Genomic DNA, 20,912 nt, shown 5'->3' with positions numbered 1-20,912 from the left:
TCTATTACAAATACGTATATGTTTATATGTATTTTAAAATGCGCAATTTCAGAATTTCTTCGAAAATATTATGATTATTGCAGTTTTTGTATTAGCAAACAATTCGTTCTTAAAATATACTTAAGAGCACATTGTTCCGTAATATTGTCCGCCCGAAGCCCGCGAGTATACAAGGTCTGTCGCAAAAGAAACAGAACTTTTTAAATATAACTGTTTCTGGTGACGGCACCTATTGGTGGGTATATGAAATAAAAAGTTTGATCTCTGGTTGACATTTCGTAAATTTTTTTAAGACAATTGGATAACTACAATCGATATTATCGATCAAAAAGTGGCAGCAGCTTTTGGTCATCGGCGTTAAAATGCAAAGAACAAATATTAAATTTTGTTTTTAACTTGGGAAAACGTTTACTTTACAAATGATGAAAAAAGTTTATGGTGATCAGTACCTATCCCGTAGTAATGTGCATGAGTGGTTTAAGCGATTCCAAGAAGGTCGTGAGGATCTCTGTGACGATCAGAAGTCGGTCGTCTTCAGAAGTCAAAAATAAAGACAATGCTGATTTGTTTTTACGATTCCGAGGGTATTGTACGCCGAGAGTTCGTCCCACCTGGCCAAACGATTAATGCTGTGCTTTACCTTGGTGTTATGAAGCGTCTTTTGTCACGCATTCGTCGTGCTCGACCACAATACCGTGAGGCAGGGTCCTGGCGCCTGTTGCACGATAATGCGCCGTGTCATCAGTCGACGCTTGTCACTGATTTTTTGACAAAAAAAACTCCATATTAACCATTAATCACTCACCCTATTCACCTGATCTGGCACCCTGTGATTTTTACCTATTTGGAAAACTTCATTTGCCCATGAGAGGACACTGGTTTCAGGACATTTCAGCTATCCAAAAGGCGACGACCGATATTCTCAAGAGCATTCCGAAAAATGACCTTAAACACTCATTTGAAATGCTAACCGGGCTAAACGCTGTATCGAAGCACAAGGAAACTACTTTCAATAAAAAAATATAACTTTTGAAAAATATTAATTTTTTGATGTTTTTTTAACAGTCCTGTTTCTTTTGCGACAGACCTTGTACATATATACTCAGAAGGAGAAATTGTCAATGTGGACTATCGCACAAAGGTTCGCTTGCTCCAAAAAATGGTATTTGGAGCTATTCATATGTATAAAAAAAACAACAAATGACTTTGAAACCGCTACCAGAAAGCCTAGATCTAAAACCACTCCAGCAGGAGACAGGATAATTTGTAGGACGAGCAAAAACAACACGTTTGTGAATTCTCGTGAAACAAAGTCTGAAGTTGGGCATCAAATTAAAAAATATTAAAAAACGATTAAGATTTGCAAAGGAAATGATAAAAAAATACTGAAATAGAGTACTCTGGAGTGACGAGTCAAAGTTCAATTTATTCCAACCCGATGGAATATCATACGTAAGGCGTCCTCCAAACATGGCCCTAAACCCCAAGTACACTGTGAAAAAAGTAAAACACGGTGGCGGATTTGTTATGGTTTGTGGAGCCTTTCGGTGTCGCGGTATTGATCCAATTGTGCGTGTTCAAGGGCTAATGGACCAACATTAATATGAAAGCATTTTGGAGAATGTAATGGAACCATATTCTTTTGAAAATATGCCAATCCATTACATTTTCCACTATAACAATGACTCAAAACACACTTTAAGGATAGTGAAGAGCTGGCTTTCGAAAAAAAATATTGAAGTTCCAGGCTGGCCGCCGGAAAGTTCTGATCTAAACTCAATTGAAAACTTATGGGCATGGCACAAATAGTATCTTCAAAGTGTAACACCTTTCAACCAAGAATGGTTGGTTGCTACCTCTAATAAACATATGAATTTCATGCAGGAATATTGCTCGGTTAGTTTATGTGGCGCTATATGCTATAGTGATCCGATCTGAAAAATTTCTTTGTAGATTACAGCAATGCCCGAGGCAATAATCTACACCAAATTTCGTGAAAACATCTCGTCAAATGAAAAAGTTTTCCATACAAGCACTTAACTCCTATCAGTTTGTATGGTAGCTATATGTTATAACGTTCCGATATCGGCCGTTCCGACAAAATGAGTTCACTTACCCCTGAGAAAACCGATTTTTGTTTTTCTGATCGACTTTATACCGTATACAACAATATTAGATAACGTAACCAAATCAAATCCACGAATTATTCTCGATAAACTGTATTTCAGTGCCGAAAACGGATCAAGTCGGGCCTTGATATACTCCAACCTCCATATAGTGGAAGTAGAATTCGTTACTCTTTTCCACTATATGGAGAAAATATCGGCTAATGCTTAAAACATTGGGATTAATTTAATTTAATACGAAATTAAATGAAATCAGTCAAGACCTTCCCCTATATTTAATATACCTAAAATACTTTAGTAATTTTCGCCTTCCGATTGGTTTTATGCCGCATATATCGGTCAATGTATACAATACATATAATAATGAAATAAAAGGAACATGTTTTCCAAAACACCACATTGATGTTAATTATAGATGAAGTCGGTAAAGAACATTTTTCTCCGTATACCCGATATATCGAAATTCGTTCAACTTGGTTTTGTTTCTATCGCATCAAAATTATGTCCCTCGGTAGAAAAATCAGTGATATGAATATGCACAATACCTTGAAACAACTTGAGCTATTGAAACTCAGTAAGTCTTTGACCTAAAATACTTGTATAATAAGATGTCAAATATGATTGTACAAGACTATAATAATTTTATCTATATGCAATATAAATAGAACCATCAAAAACAAGACAATGACAGTATCGTTTTTTGTTAATATTCACCTTATAATGACAACCGCTTAAAGCTTTAACTGGTGAATGTCAAACTAGCGTTATCTGCATACTTTCTGTTAACATTTTCCTTATAACTAATTGATATTGACGTGTAACTGCATCTGTTCCGACAATTAACGTGAGTATTTTCCGGTTTGCGAACAAAAAATTTTTATGTCAGTTTCAGATTTTTTCTTTACAACTTCAGTCAGAAATATTCCCATTAGCTTTTTAAGGTTGCTGTCACTGTTCGGTTTTCAATAAAAAGCGAGCGATATTTTTATGCATTGGTGCGCAACATTATAAAGCTGATGGAGGCACAATTTTTTCTCTCGAAGTAAATAGCGGCACACAAATTTATTGTTGTTCATAACTATGTCATTAAAAAAATTAAAAGCAAGTTTTTCAATATCAAATTTTTTTTACTGAGCAAAAGCTGGGTTAAAAAAGCTGTTGTTGCATAAGAGCATGTTTTCTTTTGTTCAGGTATGCAAACAAAAGAGAAAAAGAATAAATCTAAAATAAAAACAAAACAAGAAAATGTTAACTTCCGTTGCGAATTCCGTTCACATATAGATAAAGTTTCTATACAAGAACATGATTTTGTTCAGACGGTTTGTATGGCAGCTACATATATACTATAGAGGTCGGATTTCTTAAAATCTAGTCAGATATTGTAGCATTATCTCGAAAAATACTCCATGCAAAATTTTACCTAGGCGTCTTGATAAATAAAAAAGTTTTCAATTCAAGGGCTTGATTCCAATCATTCAGTTTCTATGACAGACCACATTCGACATTCGATTAACTCGTCATTTGGTTCAAATTTTCACTTTTATACCCTGAACAGGGTATATTAAGTTTGTAACACCCAGAAGAAAGCGTTGGAGACCCTATAAAGTATATATACAAATGATCAGTATGTTGAGCTGAGTCGCTTTAGTCATGTCCGTCTGTCTGTCCGTCAGTATATATAAAAACTAGTCCCTCAGTTTTTAAGATATCGTTTTGAAATTTTGTAAACGTCATTTTCTTTTCAAGAAGCTGCTCATTTGTCGGAACTGCCGATATGGGACCACTATAACATAAAGCTGCCATACAAACTAAATGATTGGAATCAAATGCTTGCATGGGAAACTTCCTCTTTTAACGATATATCTTCACAAAAGTTGACACAGATTATTTTCTAAGAAAATAATATAATCTCGGAAAAAATTGTTCAGATCAGAAATCAAGGGCTTGTATGGAAAACTTTCGCATTTGACGTGGTATCTTCACGAAATTTGACAGGAATTACTGCTTAAGGTAATAACATAATCTCCGAAAAAAATGTTCAGATCGGATTACTATAGCATACTTCCATTCAAATTGGACACACAGTTACTAAAAGAAATGCAACTGTGAAGGGTATATTAGCTTGGTTGCAGCCGAAGTTAACGTTTTTTCTTGTCTCGAAAAAATTTCTGCCAAAAATCCAATTTTCAGTTTTTTTTCCTTCGTCCAAGTCCTAAGCTAAGATTTTAACTAAAATATGTATTTTTTCACCTTAGATGATCCTATAAGGAGTTTTCCTGCCAACGCGGGAGCACCTTTTTTCTAAGGTGTCACCAGAAATGGCATCGCAATGGCCGAGTTTAATATATTTTTTTCCAAAAATTTCAAAATTTTTTGTTAATGGTGTATGTTTGTAACATAAAAAATTCGAATAAAATATATCATTTTATATATGAGAAAAAAATTGTTTTGAAAAAATGCTGTTTCTTACCCGACGAAACCCTTGTAACCCCTAACCTTTTCGTATAATTCCTGAAAATTTCCAACTTTATGTCTAAAGGTCCGGGCTGCATGAAGGCCAGTCTAACAGAGAGAGAGAGAGTGTGTTGGCCTAGTGTATTTGGGGTCAAAGTACTTGCATCAAGTTTTGCGGACATAAGTTTTCCCATATGATGGAACCCTATTTATCTTAATTTCATCACAAAAGAACACTCTTTTGCTATCCAATGGCGGTATTTCTTTGCAAACTCTAAGGGGCTCCTTTGATTGCATTCGGAGAGTAATGGCTTCTTCCTTGCATCTTTTTCAAAGAGTCGTGTCTCACGTAATCGTCTTTTTACGGTATCTATAGTTGGTGCATTTGGCTTTTCTCCAAAAACCGCAACTCGAATTTGATTTGCCGTCAATTGGGTATCCTTTTTTGACTTGCGGATAATTAACTCGTCCTCCCGAAAAGTCGATTTCCGACCTCTCTTATTTTTTTGAACTTCTTTTGTCATTTTATTCTGCTTGAAATACCTAACTGCATTAAGAGACATAGGTTTGGAGATATTTAGGGTCTTTGCAATGTCTCCGTAAGACTGGGATAACAGCCCTTGTGTTCTCAAAGAATCATGGAATGTGTTCTTTACCGATTTAATACATATTTAACATTGATATGGTGTATACTAACAAGGCGGAAAATCACTCTCCGCGATATCGTATAAAGGTGACGCAGTACGGTTGGACTGAACATCAACCTGTCTAAAACGAACATCTTCCCGTTTACTAAAAGAAGGTCCCTTGGTGGCACACAATTAAACTCACTTTGTATTCCACACTTCGGTGGAAGCAGCATCTGACAATATCGCCACAATAGCACTCATGGTGTGCAGTGGTATTGAATCAGGTGGCTGAAAACCATCGCACATTTCAGTAGAACTTCAATATCGAAAATGCAAGGGCTTGTCTGCGTTTGCGCATCGGGTGCTAAGGGTACGTGTCCAATATCAGCACTAGAAGCCATGCTGGAATTTACACCGCTTCACTTAGTAATCAATCAAACAATAAAATGTTAAAGGGTTTGACAGAGATTATTCAATTAGAAGTCTTTGCTATTAGTCGGTGCATAGAGATAAATCCAACGCAGAGAAAATATTGAAATAATCAGCGGTAGTCAAGCGGCACTTTAAGCAATCTAAACTTATGGGATTACATCGCTACTGCTACAGAAGTGCCTAGCAGTTCGCAACCAAATGGACCTCATCTGAATGCCAAGTCGCAAGGACATAATCGGGATTGAACTGACTGTATACTCTGCAGCTGCTTCCAAGATGATAGGACCGGTACCCTGCATTGCGGTTGGTCCACATACCATAAATGTGCGGTTGCACAAGGAGAAGACAGTGAGCAGGAAAAGTATTGACAGCAACTAGCATACATGTACCAATGGGTTTTTAAAATCTGGGTTGAAAAGCGTTTTCAATCTTTCGTGTGATATATACCGGCTACTTGTGGCATTTTACACCGGAAACGGTAGGCTCAAAAAGCACTTATTCCACATGGGTATAGCCTCTTCTGCCAACTGTCAGTTCTGCGACAAGGAGTCTGAAACTTCCTAGTAACTCAAGCTAGAATAAACAGCAGTTTGCAAACGTATGATCAAGACCCTTGGTACTATGTATCTGCATAGCGCTCACATTGGCTCAATAGCGCCTAGCAGAATACTGGACTTCATCAGTGTGCTGGGCCTATGTGATTCGTTGAGACACCGTGGAGGGCACAACAGACCGTAGGTCCCTGTGCAAAGCTCAAGCAAGCCTTTCTTCTAACTATCTTTAGTCATTCTTGTATTGCCTTAAAATAAGCCGATTTCAGAGACTTTGATAAGGAATGGTATAAAACAAAGATTATTGATATTTTTTTTTAAGATCCCGATTCAAAAAAATCTAGCTATATATTTAAGTACTATAAAACATTCTCCAATTCTCATTTAAAATTAAATATTTCATATTCAACATTTTCGGTGTGCCAACACCATACGAGTGCGGCCACTGTGCAAAGTACATAAATATATTTATATGTGATAGTAATAACTTTAAACTGCTTTCAAGACTTTTGCCCACTTACCTCTTCGCGCACCATCAGCGATCCATCCGGCGACGTAACGTCGTTCTTGAAGAAACACGTTGGCGCGAATTCGGTGAATTTGAAGAGGAACATGGTGACAACGACTATGGTGACCATCAGCCATAGCGTCGCTTTCTTGTTGCGATATTGCAGACGCATTTTGAGGAAAATGATTATCCTTTACGCACACACGAACGCACACAGAGAGCGGGGGAGAGAGCAAGCGGTAGGATGAACAGTCACACACAAGCAATTATATGTATGTATGTATATGCTAAGCGTACAAGTTGAAGCACATACACAGGCACAGGAACGTGGTTGTTTGTTATTATAGTTTTTGTTGTTGTTGTTGTTGCTTACTTATATGTACGTTACACACTACTTAAACACTATAACTGTAACTGTCACTGCAACGTGCACTTCTTACGCCAACGACGGATATGTTACAAATATCTTTATGTACATATATATGTATTTGTGTGTGTTTGTATATATGTATGTGTGTGTGTATTTACAAAGTTATGAATTTGAAGTGTGCAGCGACCGACGAAAAAGCGCTGAAATTGCTGCAAAGCTCAAAAACTAGTGGCACTGTTGAACCACTGCGGCGACGATGACGACAACGACGACGACGCTGACGTCGATGGCGACGACTACTCGTAAGTTGTGAAGTGTCGGGTCTTTTTGCCTTTGAAATTTTAGCTTTTTCGCGTTTTTGCGTTTTTATTTTCCACTTTTCAGGTTGTGCGTTTAAATGCTTGTCGCTGAGTGGGTACTACTATGTTTGTCGTATGCTGTGTTTTGCGCTCCTTATTTCCCTTCTTCGTGCTGTAGGCTTGCTTTCTTTTTTGTTACTTAATATTTGACTTGCAAGTCAACGCGAGTCTGGCGAGTCACCCACTGTGGCGCGCGTTGACTTTGTGGCGGAAAAACGTTCTGCAGCCAACTTAACTCGCCAAACGAATGATGACAAATATTAATATTTCATTTAAGGCTACACGAGATTTGATTTCTACGTTCGCTTATATAGCTCCAATATTGGAACGCTTCAGCTCCTGCGGCGCACACGCTATACTCGAACTCAGTAATATATACTAACGGACGCAGTGGCGAGTGCACAACCGGGTAATGATGATGATGACAACGAAGTTGAGGGCGAAGACGAGGCCGTAGAAGTGATACAGAGGATGTGGATAACAGTGTGTGGTATAAGTATGAGGACAACAACGGCGACAATGCTGCTAACGACGCCACTGATGACTTGGGCGCGCGGGCGGACGGCTTAGCGCTGCTATGGGTTGGCTTTATGGCGCTTCAATTGACTTTCCTTGTTGCAGTGGCTGGAATTTTGCGTCTTCTTATTGTTCGTATACGCTTAGCACCCACTGTGCATGTCTTACACTGTTGCAGTTGCTGGCTTTTGTTGTTATTGACGTTGCTGTAATTGTTGTTATTGTTGTTGCTGCTGTGCTCCTCAAAAACGCGCACTCATATTTCTTCATTTGTATGCCAAACGCGGGCGCATAGCAATGAGCAAAAATCACAAGCACACCTACACATATGCAGCTATGTACATATATGTGGTAAGAATTGCATGCACTGCGGCCACAAACGAAGATGACGCTGCACGTATGTACGTGCGTGCGTGTGTGTGTGAGAATGTAAAAAAGCTGGCTAAGGAAATTACTGTGCCGCTGCCCCGCCGCTAACACCACTCGTGCACGTGTGTGTGGGTGTGTATGTATGTGTGTAGCTGAGTACTGACTGGTACTTGGACCAACTGCCAAGACGCTCTTGTGCCTGCTCGTTTGCTTATGTAGGTGCCAGTGGAAATTCTTTCCACCACTTAGCTGAGCCACGGCAGTAACGTTACTTTGGCGACGGCGACGACGACGACGAGTGACTTCGTCGCGTGCTTACTGTGTGCTGAATAATTCTTCGCACACTCACGCACACATAAATAGCATACAAACAACAACCGGTTTACACTTTGGCACTTGCACTGCTTACGGGATTCTACACACACCTTTTTCACGTAGCTGAAATTAGTGGTTTTTGTTGTTCTTGTTTTTGTTTTTGTTGTTCTTGTTGTTTTTTTTTCTATCGACTTCGCTTTCTTTCTGCCACGCTGCTTGCCAAGCGTTTCTTGCACTCACTGCTTTGGTTGAGCGCAAGACATTGACTTTGCTCTCTTTTTTTTGCTCGGCTCGGCTTTTTTGTTTTCTCTTTTCTTTTGACACGCTAAATGCCGTAAATGATTTATATTTATTATTTTTATTGTTGACGGTGAGCTATTACTCGATCCTCACCTATTCACCGTAAGTTGTACGTCTTATCCTTTAGGTGTTATTAGAGTCATTCATTTATCTGAAACAATAAAAAGGTGAGAGTGAAAGATATGAGAAGCCGTTAAATTGCTGTTGATTAAAAGTATTTAGAATTTATGGTGCAAATAAAAACGTGTGGCAACAATAACAACGGTATATTTACTTCGCTTAATTTATGGGACGCAGCCATTTCGTATTTTATATTAGCCAACCGTCAATGGGGAAAAGTTTGAAATGTGGTGGCAACACAAAAAAAGTATGATACTTCATTAACATAGCCTTTTTGAGGTATAACGCAGACGAAGAAGTTACAGACTTATCAGAACTCTGGACAATAACAGGATACCTGTTGTTGTTGTTGCAACGTGTACCTAATCCCATTAGGGCATATCTGAAGTTAGTTGCGACCGAAGTCTGGTCAGCGTATTGTTTTATGTCGTCGACGTAGTTGAGGAAGGACCTCTTGACTCTAGATCTAACCCAGTTTAGAGCAGTAAGTCTTCTAATAGAATAGCTATTCATGTTTCCCATCGAACACTTACACAGTAATACCTGTACGGTTCTGGTTAAGACACAGTACAAGCTCCTCTTCAGACAATTTCTACTAGGATATATTAGCAAAAATCACCCTTACAGTAATCGCTTTGGAGCTAAGCTGCCACCTCTTTGATAAAATCGGGTCATTGCACACCTCACCGAACAGACTAAGGACGGAACTGATTTTAGACAAGCACTAAACGCCATTTACAGTATAGCTATTAACATCTGCACTGACTCTTCTTCTTCTTCTTCTTAATTGGCGTAGACACCACTTACGCGATTATAGCCGAGTTAACAACAGCGCGCCAGTCGTTCTCCACGTGGTCCTTCCAACGGAGTGGAGGTCTTCCTCTTCCTCTGCTTCCCCCGGCGGGTACTGCGTCGAATACTTTCAGAGCTGGAGTGTTTTCATCCATCCGGACAACATGAGCTAGCCAGCGTAGCCGCTGTCTTTTAATTCGCTGAACTATGTCAATGTCGTCGTATATCTCGTACAGCTCATCGTTCCATCGAATGCGGTATTCGCCGTGGCCAATGCGCAAAGGACCATAAATCTTTCGCAGAATTTTTCTCTTGAAAACTCGCACTGACTCACTCACAATTAATGGCGTTCTTGGCATTAAAACACCTTCCTTGCAGATAAAAAATCGAATTTAATATAAGGCTCGCGCACCCTCTTTGTGGACACTGTAGCAAAATCGACCACGACATACCGAATCTATGACTTGCATGCAATGAGTTCCACACGATTCTAACTCTTTCTTTCTATGGCCTATTAAATCAACTCATCTATGGTAACACCCTAACACCCCCTCCTTATGATCCGACCCCTACTGAACAGCACGTTTCTTGGGCTTCCGTAAGGCGATTTTGAAATAGGGTCTAGATAACCGCTACAATAACAAACACTTCACTTAACCGCACACTTGTTATTGGAAGAAAAATCGCTTGTGACAGCTTGAAGATTAAACTCTTTTTATTGATAATGCATATCAAAAAATTTGTATGTGAATGATGAGGTAAATATGGTATATTCCGCTATGGTTGTTGTCCATTTTGGCTTGCCATAAATAACTTTAGTAAAACTTTAGATATTTCGAAGAAAATTGGTATATGCTTTCTCTGGGATACACATCGGTAACATATTAGGTTTTATTAGCAAGGAAGCACAAAAACGATAGTCACGGACCATATAATCGGTATCATGTGGAGCACAGGAACCTATCAGATTAGATCAGCAAAGAGACAGAAAAAAAATCTCGGAGCATCTAATAAGTATTATGTACGAATCGGATATGGGTGCATATCAAGCCAATATAAATATGCCGCTTTCGGTGTTCCGGTCTACTTTAAAAAGTTATTTGATGTTTTTAACATAAGGAAATCTGGTATAAGAAATGGCTAAGCATGGACAAAATTATGATCTGAGGATAGTCAATAGAAATATCCTGTATATAATTAGTAAATGAGAAGTAAGACATTATGGTCGACTAACCAATAGCAACTACACAAAGGAGCACCAATTTTTTGAAGTATTTTTGGAGAGAAAAAGCAAGACGATTCCCCTGGTAATTTTAAAATAAGATATTTCATAATTCCACTACGCGCACGCTGAATAATTTCAAAACCCATGTAAGCTGCTCTTTTATTATTAAAGTCGACAACTCACTCAACTCAAAGAATACAGAAAAGATGTGACTTCTCTATTTGTGAAAAACTAGAAGAGTGTAAAACGTTATAACCGACTGCATTGAAGTCACAACACCCTTCACAAGTGCAAATTTTATAGCATGAAAGGGTATAAAAAATCTTTGGATAATTGTAGCGCTGCCTTAGACAATAATCCGTGCAAAATTTTATGAAGATACCTTGACACTTACAGGCAGGTTCTGACAAGTGAGCAACTTCTTGAAGAGAAAAGTACGTATGCAAAACTTTCAGATCGATATCTCAAAAATTTAAGGGCTACTTCATGTATAAATATACATACATATGTATACACATTTAAATGGCCCTTTCAGGTGTTGCAAATTTCATAACTTAGTAGGTTATATTTTAGTAATCTAAATAAACTAAGAGACATTTATGAATATCTCATTTTTGACCAAAATCTCTGTGGAAAATATTTACATTTAAGAGAGCAGAGTAAGTTTTAGAACAATACCAACTTTTATTGCTGCAAAGTCATAATGAAAGGTACTTTGCTTTGTGACTACCCTTAGCATTCATAATAGGCGATTTTCTTACTATTTTCTACGCGAAAGCCCAAGGAACGGCTATTAATTGCCAAGTCTACATGAGCCTATTAAGCTTTTTATTTTGCGAAATTTGTATCTGATTTATTTTTTGAATCTACAATTTTGAATAAAATTCTATTTCATCAACGTCTAGTTCTCCAAGACAGCTAGACAGAAATCTCTCGTTTACACACGTATTTATACCCTGAACAGGGTATATTAAGTTTGTCACGAAGTTTGTATCACCCAGAAGGAAGCGCGGGAGACCCTATAAAGTATATATGTATATAAATGATCAGTATTGAGGATACAAACTGAACGATCGGCAAAAAGTTCTTGTATGGAAAACTTTCACATTTGAGAAGATATATTCACGAAATTTGGTATAGATTATTTTCTAAAGCAACAATGCAATCTCCGAAGAAATTGTTCAGATCGGCTTACTATAGCATATAGCTGCCATACAAACCGAACGATCGGAATCAAGGGCTTGTATGGAAAACTTTCGCATTTGACGTGGTATCTTCACGAAATTTCACATGGATTACTGCTTAAGGTAATAACATAATCTCCGAAAAATTTGTTCGGATCGGATTACTATAGCATATATGTAGCTTCCATATAAACTGAACACATAGTTACTAAAAGAAATGCACCTGTGAAGGGTATATCAGCTTCGGTGCAGCCGAAGTTAACGTTTTTTCTTGTTTTATTCGAATTTTATGAACAAGGTATAAAACAAGAGAGATTTGCGATGACTTTTTGAAAATCGTGATTTGAGCCCTCGTTGGCTATCCATCTTTATCCTTTCGCCTCACAAATTAGTCTAATTTTCGCTTGGAAGCTGCTGATGAAAATCTTAAGAGAACAGCGAGAAAGAGAGAGAGAAGGAGAAATATGCCAACTAAAACATTTTTAACAACTTAATAATATTTTTGTAGACAATTTTTCTCCATTTCAGCTTGTTTTCAAGCACTTTTTGAAGAAAATCTCGCCGTGAGCTCTTTTCGGAAATAAAAAACAAGAAGATAGCAACAAACATGGAAAGTATTGGAAAGGATCTCTAATAAAAATATTTACGTTTTCTTTGCTTTCGTTGATACATTTTATACAGCGCGAGGAATAGCCAAAGGTCACGATTATATATTCCACTTTTTTCTTATTTTCCTCAAAGTAGAACGTTTATACAATTTTCCGCCTAAATTACATACTTATTAAAAGAATAGATAAAAGGGGAAACGTATTATCTCTATCAAAGCGTCAATTCTCGTGTGTTTATCTTTCTCTTGACGCCATTAAGTAGGAAAAATACGAAAAGGTTTAAAATAAGGCCAGCAATCCTTCTCAGAGGCGACGTTCAAATATGTTATTGGTTATAAAACACGATGCTTTTCACAAATACACATTCATAATGAGGAAAACATAAGAACACTTAGTTAACTTGAAGCTTTAAAGCGTCGCTTCAGCGTCAACACAAACGAATGTCATAAATAACGGACACTTGCACTTTTCATTTATTGCCGATAATAGACCACAAGAGTAGCCTCAGGCGATAAACTTCAACTCAAATGTAATAACACCAACAAACACATAAAGTATATCATAACCATGGCAATACACATACACACTAACATATACATGTACAACGGTTTTTCATTCATTTAGTATTTTTTCGTATTTTTTTTTTTGTTTGCTTTTTTTACGCTGAATTTAATTCAGTTGCGTTGAGCTGCAAGGAGTCTGGTGTGAACAGAATGACAATGTCACCGCTTAATATTCTGCGGGAGTACTATAAAAGCGGCTGAGAATGCTAAGCGATTGGGGTCAAGCGGGTGGCTGTCATAACAATCGCTGTGCTGAGCGCGCGGTTGTGGCAGTGGCGAGCACGTTTAGCCGCGAAGTCGTCACCGCTTGATGGCTTTGTGTCAATCCTCAGTTGTTTCCGATACTCACCGGCGGGCAAATGATTGGTTGGCTAGTTGAAAAAATGGCAATGGAAGACACACACACTTACTTTTTTATGACTAGTGGCATAACTGATATTAAATAAATTTATTGTATTTTCTTTTATTTTCCCAACAGCGGTGAAATCAACCGACCGGCAGAACAGTTATGTCGCAACTGAGCCATAAAACGAAATTAACACAGCGCTTGGTTTTTTCTAGGTGATGTATTTTTGTTTTTTTGCTTTGGTTTCTCTATTTACTCAGCTGTTTAACGTCGCCGGTTGAAATATGTTAGGTTAGAGTATAAAATGCGGCCTTTTCGTTGTTATGTTCAAAATGAACTAATATTTAATAAAAAAACCTGTATATTTGGAATGAAAATCGTAAATATACCTCCATCTAAGTTGTATCTTCTAATGTTTTCTCAGAAAATTGAGGATAGTAAGTCTTGGAATCATTGCCTGACTAATAAGAGTATATCCTAGAAAGTTGTGTCAAAATTGCAAGTCGATCGGTTAAGCCATTTCGGACAAATTACCCTCACCGACTTCGAAAATAAAGTTTCGAGAAAAACGAGTTTAAAATTTTTGGGAGCCGATTACACTATGTTTAAGAAATTCTTACAATTTCCGAACCTATTTGCCGGATTACGAATAATATTCCCAAATATCATTCGATGTACATATAAAAGAACAAACAACAGTGGACTAGAGTATAACCCTTGGACAAAACTGGTACTTAACCTGGCTACAAGTTCACTTTCATCACTAGAAGAAGAAAGAAACATGAAAGAACAATGAAAATATACATCAAGTCGATTCTGAAAATATTTTAAATTATTTTATGATTCTTTAGGCAACCAAGACGACAATTAGCGAATCAGATTAAATTGTTGAAATCATAATTTTCATTTTCTTTTTTTTAAAGTTGTGAACTTCCAAACATGACTAAGCCAAAGCATAAATAAGGACTCGCCAGAAGCTCCTGGAACTTGTCTGGGATAATCTTATCCATCTATCTTACAGTTTGGATCTGGCATCAAGTGATTACCAACTATTCCTGCCTATGGCGAAGAATATTGTTTCAAAAAGAAGCCGTAAAAGTCGACTGTCTGAAGTTCTTGCCAATAGGGACAAGGGTTTCTCTGAGAGTAGCCTCATCTCTAAAGGAGGAACATATTATCGAACAAAGTGGTTCATATTTGACCAAAGCCAGGTCCGTCAAATATGCCACATTCAACTTTACACTTAATGTAAAAATATGGAGTAGGTTTTAATCGGCCTTATATATTCAAGATAAAATTTTACCCGGACACACATATATAAGGTCCGCGCACAAATTGAACTAATTCCAAGATTAATAAAGCTTGTTTAATCTCCAATATATCACGAAAGGTATGACGCGAAAGGTTTATCTAATCTCGGAAAAGAAATTTTATCAATGCGGTATGGGCGCATAGTTCAAATGGACCTGTTCATAAAATCTTAAATCATGTTTTTAGAAAGAAAACTCCCTGAACAGGGTATATTAAGTTTGGCACGAAGTTTGTAACACCCAGAACGAAGCGTGCGAGACCCTATAACTTATATATATAAATGATCAGTATGTTGAGCTGAGTCGATTTAGCCATGTCCGTCTGTCTGTCTGTCCGTCTGTCTGTATATATACGAACTAGTCCCTCAGTTTTTAAGATATCGTTTTGAAATTTGGCAAACGTCATTTTCTCTTCAAGAAGCTGCTCATTTGTCGGAACTGCCGATATCGGACCACTATAACATATAGCTGCCATACAAACTGAACGATTGGAATCAAGTTCTTGTATTGAAAACTTTCACATTTGACAAGATATATTCACGAAATTTAATATAGATTATTTTCTAAGGCAACAATGTAATCTCCGAAGAAATTGTTCAGATCGGTTAACTATAGCTTATAGCTGCCTTACAAACTGAATGATCGGAATCAAGGGCTTGTGTGGAAAACTTTCGCACTTAAATTGGTATCTTCACGAAATTTGACATAGATTACTGCTTAAGGCAATAATATAATCTTCGAAAAAAATTTTCCGATCTATTTATTATATTAAATTTATTTATGTTTACCATAGACCTTAAATTCACAGCCAACTCTACTCATTTCCATACTTCTTCGCTATCACGTGGGTCAGAGTTTATACATATAATATGCAGTGAATGTGGGATAAAAGCAAGCTTTCATGCAATGACAAACTTCATTGCTTGTTTACTTAGAACCTTTTTTGTTTTGCTCTCTATTTTGGCTTTTATTTTTTTCGGCAAAAAAAGAATAAAATAAAAGCTAACTACATAAATATTTATACAGCTCGTTGAAAAACACATACACCGAAATTTGACATCAATGCAACAAAACATCACGGCTTTTTCATTTCGTTGAATTTCATTAGAATGTGACAACGCTGCAAAAACACACTGATGCTAGAAATATGATTGCCTCTATAATAGGGTGGTTCTTAAAAACATTATATTTACTGACTTATCTTTTTAAGCGGTGAGATTGTATTCATTTCAAGACCGAAATAGGCTCCTAAGACAATACAAGGAAATAAAGAATTAATCCAATTTATAATTCACTTGTTATAAGCCCCGGCTGAGATGACGTTCAGTGCCTTCGGGGAGTTTAGGTTTCGGTTAATCGCTAGATCGCTAAATTGTTGGCTAGTTTCGACGTCATATTAATAAATCCAAGTCTTGTCACTAGTCATGATGCGTTTGATGAATGTAGGATCCTCAGCTACGTTGTCAAGCATATTTTGTGCGACCGTTGCTCGCCGTAGTTCTTGGAAAAAAGTTAAGTTTCATGGTCGAAACATTAACCACAATGTGCTGACTCGATCCATAAGAAATGTTTAGACCCTCTACTATCTCTCTGACGCCAATGACACCATTTTCTTGTGCTGTTTTTTTTTAACTATTTCGATGTTATCGGGACAACAGTACTCGACGGACGATTCGCCTAAGGCAAGTTTTCGATGACTTAACGATCTTCACTGAATGCTTTGTTCTATACAAATATTTGTGTTCGTGATAAATAGATATTTTCAACGATAGCCGTGATTCCATTGGAAACACAAAACTTCTCGATTTTTTTTTATGGTCAAACTTAAAAACAGGTTTTACAATGTAGAATAAAATTTTGAATCGGTTCGGTTTTTTGTTATTAAATTCTACAAGATCCTCTCTCTAGAATATTGTCCTAAAATTTCAAGTTGATCCGAGTAATAGTTTTGAAGATGCAGCCTTGAGAACTTGTGTGCTCGAGGCTAGCTGGCTAAGTGCGCCGTCTTTAAACGCGTTTTTCTTGAAACTGTGTTTTTGAAGCCGATTTGCGAGATTTCTCGAGAACCACTCAACCGATCTTGTTCAAATTTTACACAGGTCTTTGAGATACAATTCTTAAAGACTTGGGCGAACAATTTTTTTCGACTACAACTGTTTGAAAAAAAAAAATCGCGAAATTTTCACTAAAATTTTCATTTTTTTTTTGTATAAATGTCTGCCAAAAATCCAATCTTCCGTTTTTTTCCTTCGTCCACCTATTTTTTCACTTAAGATGATCCTGTAAAGAGTTATCCTGCCAACACCGGCGAGTCTTTTTTTTTTATTGAGGGGTCACCAGAAATGGCGTCGCAATGGCCGAGTTTAAAATATTTTTTTTTTCCATAAATTTCAGAATGTCTTTGTAATAGAGTATGGTATGATTGTAATATAAAAAACTCTAATGAAATATTTAATTTTTTATATGAGAACAAATTTTTGAAAAAAAGACAGTTTTTTACCCGAGGAAACCCATCTAACCTCTTAAAGTGTTATATCCACTTGCAATTCGGACTTTTTTCTTAATAGAAAATGTGATTTACAGAACTTTAATCATCGGATAAACATTTTGGATTCCCTTGAACACGAAGCCGATCTACAAGACGACCTCCGAAATATGGTGTCTGATGGCGAGGAAGCTTTTTCTATTTAAGATTATAAAATTATCTGAAATCGCAAAGCAGAAAAAAATTTTTAAGGTCATGCGAATATTTCAAGTCGATTCATTCAGCCGATGGGGAATGGTTTTATTCACTGGCACTTAAAACAGCGTTTAAAATTTTGGATTACATTAAGTCACAAATTCTTAGAAAGGCGCTCTTATCTCGGAACCTAATTGCCACTTCCATAACAAGCGTCACCGTTTCGGATCAAAATGTATGTGTAGAATATTTGAGAAGACTAGTATCCATGTTTGGGTTTCGGGCTTTAGTCTCACAAAATATTTTCTTTCCACATTCAGTACAACCCTAATTCACTTATGTTTATACATATGTATTTTTAGGCACAAACACTTTGTTTGTCTTTTAGCAAATGAGCCTCACTGTTTATACACATGCAATCGAATTTTCGGCTTCTCTTTTACTTCAACCATTTACCAGTTACACTAACCTATTTATAACTGTGAAAAACAGTTTTCGGCCGCAACTTTGTTGACGTTTGCATTTTGTGAACCGAATATAAATGCTATGCATATATTTACCACAAGTATGTGCTATAATGCAGACATATGTACATACATATGTATGTAATGCTGACAGCCAATAAAAATTTGTCAATTCTATCTACATCGATGGCTTGAATTTGCTGTCACTGTGTATATGTGTGTGTGTGTGTGTGTGTGCGTAAGCGCTTAAACCTCAAGCTGTCACTCAGTCAAGTGTTAAGCGCACAAGTCAATTGAGACACCTCAGCCATAGACGCCGACAAATTTACACCACTGCCTAGCTGGCGGCAGGGCTAACGCTATAATCTGCAGCTAACTTAAATTACTTTCACAGCGCGCTCAGCAGTTTTAACCACAAAAAGTAAACGAACTAGTCAGGGTTCGGCGTGAAATGTCACTTTATATGCACATACACACAGACATATGAGGTATGTAGATATGTATGGCTAACTACATTAGTCGTAAGTGTTAGGTTAGAGTGAAAATTTCGTCTAAGCCATGCGTGTTGTTTGTTACGTCAAGTGACTTGAGCAAGTGTATAACTCGCCGCAGGACACGGATGGAACTTCTTAACGCAACACATGTCCGTCCGCCAACTTCTATAACCGTTAGCGTGCCGTACTGCCAAAGCAACCGTTATACACTTACAAAACGCATAGATTGGCACCGCAAGTCACCGGGTAACAAGCAACAACGCAGCGCTGGGCGCGCCCACACCACGGCCCGGCAAGCGGCAAGCAGCTGCTCCGTGGCATCCAAATCGCTTTGGAAAACTTCACGCACACTAATCACAAACATCCGCAGTTTGTGAAAAGTTTTCGCACAAAGTGTGCTTGTGGGCTTATTCATGAAAAATTGCATGGCAGTGGCACTCGGTAACCTCCGGCGGCAGCGCACGAAGCACGGTGCTGGTGGAGCACGTGTGACAGTAGCGACTGTATGTGGAGGCACACAAGTGAGTAAAAAGCGGCGGCATGGGTGCTCATATGTGTGGCAGCAGCACACCTGTCGGCCTACCGTCGCCCACACTCCAACGAACTGGAAAAGTTTCTGCCACGAAAAGGTGCTAGCTGCCACGCATTTCAGAGGTGTGTGTGTGTGGCAGGAGTGAACATGTTCGGAAGTTGCGTGTTCTATGTTCTATTATTATTGTGCGGTTTGGTTGTTGCACCTCCCAGCTCATGTTTGCTTTTAGATCTATATTTTTGTTTTTGTTGAAGAAATTTACCACTTCAGTGGATTCGCAAAGCAGAAGTTTTTGAATCCATCCAGACAAATTAGTGCGGGCTACAAAGCGTCAACTCTAATTATAAGTGCGTACTGGTACACAAGTATAGATACTTACATACATATATTTCTGTATACCAAAGCATGACTAGATAGCAGTGCTCGTTTCTCCTTTATTGTGATGCATCAGCTTTTACACTTATCAAAGGCATTTTTCTCACGAAAATATTGAATTTGATCAATTTTTTATACTTTTGCCACATGTTGCTGCAGAGTTTAATAGTTTTGTTTACCTAACGGTTGTATAAGTACAACACCTAAAAATTTAGTGAGTTAGATACAAGTTTATATACAAGGTCTGTCGCAAAAGAAACAGAACTTTTTAAATATAACTGTTTCTGGTGGCGCCACCTATTGGTGGGTATGTGAAATAAAAAGTTTGATCTCTTGTTGACATTTCGTAAACATTTTAAGACAATTGGATAACTACAATCGATGTTATCGATCAAAAAGTAACAACAGCTTTTGGTCATCGGTCGTAAAATGCAAAGAGCAAATATTAAATTTTGTTTTAAACTTGGGAAAACGTTTACTGAAACATTTCAAATGATGAAAAAAGTTTATGGTGATCAATGCCTATCCCGTAGTAATGTGCATGAGTGGTTTAAGCGATTCCAAGAAGGTCGTGAGGACCTCTGTGACGATCAGAAGTCGGTCGTCTTCAGAAGTCAAAAATAAAGACAATGCTGATTTGTTTTTAGGATTCCGAGGGTATTGTACACCGAGAGTTCGTCCCACCTGGCCAAACGATTAATGCTATGTTTTACCTTGGTGTTATGAAGCGTCTTTTGTCACGCATTCGTCGTGTTCGACCACAATGCCGAGAGGCAGGGTCCTGGCGCCTGTTGCACGACAATGCGCCGTGTCATCGGTCGACGCTTGTCACTGATTTTTTGACAAAAAACTCCATCTTGACCATTAATCACTCACCCTGCTCACCTGATCTGGCACCCTGTGATTTTTACCTATTTGGAAAACTTCATTTGCCCATGAAAGGACACTGGTTTCGGGACATTTCAGCTATCCAAAGGGCGACGACCGATATTCTCAAGAGCATTCCGAAAAATGACCTTAAACACTCATTTGAAATGCTAATTGACCGGGCTAAACGCTGTATCGAAGCACAAGGAAACTACTTTGAATAAAAAAATAAAACTTTTGAAAAATATTAATTTCTTGTTGTTTTTTTAACAGTCCTGTTTCTTTTGCGACAGCACAAGGTATTTGTATAATTAAAATTCGGAGGGAATCCTTTCCTGATACATAGAAGATAAATAATGTCAAAAATTGGTTGAATCGGGTTACTACTTCTTTTAACCCCCATATATGTACCTAATGAATATA

The 20,912-nt window shown here is 37.7% G+C and overlaps 2 protein-coding genes across 4 annotated transcripts in view; both read right to left on the bottom strand.

Annotated features, from left to right (window-relative positions):
• LOC120773785 (protein-tyrosine sulfotransferase) overlaps positions 1-8,716 on the bottom strand; it is a 100,817-nt gene extending 92,101 nt beyond the window's left edge. For all 3 annotated transcript variants that reach the window (XM_040102875.1, XM_040102874.1, XM_040102876.1), the window contains exon 1: positions 6,714-8,716. In XM_040102875.1, coding sequence (XP_039958809.1) covers positions 6,714-6,872 — 159 coding nt within the window. In that variant the 5' untranslated portion in view covers positions 6,873-8,716. The remainder of the gene's footprint in view (positions 1-6,713) is intronic.
• Positions 8,717-8,804: 88 nt separating this feature from the next.
• The window catches only part of LOC120773786, a 52,948-nt gene continuing 40,840 nt past the window's right edge, over positions 8,805-20,912 (bottom strand). Inside the window, exon 3 of the mRNA XM_040102877.1 lies at positions 8,805-9,080. The gene's annotated coding sequence lies outside the window, so the exon portion shown is untranslated. The remainder of the gene's footprint in view (positions 9,081-20,912) is intronic.

The sequence above is a fragment of the Bactrocera tryoni genome, chromosome 4 (assembly GCF_016617805.1).
Source record: "Bactrocera tryoni isolate S06 chromosome 4, CSIRO_BtryS06_freeze2, whole genome shotgun sequence".
Taxonomy (NCBI): Eukaryota; Metazoa; Arthropoda; class Insecta; order Diptera; family Tephritidae; genus Bactrocera; species Bactrocera tryoni.
This window is presented reverse-complemented; position numbering and strand designations above follow the sequence as displayed.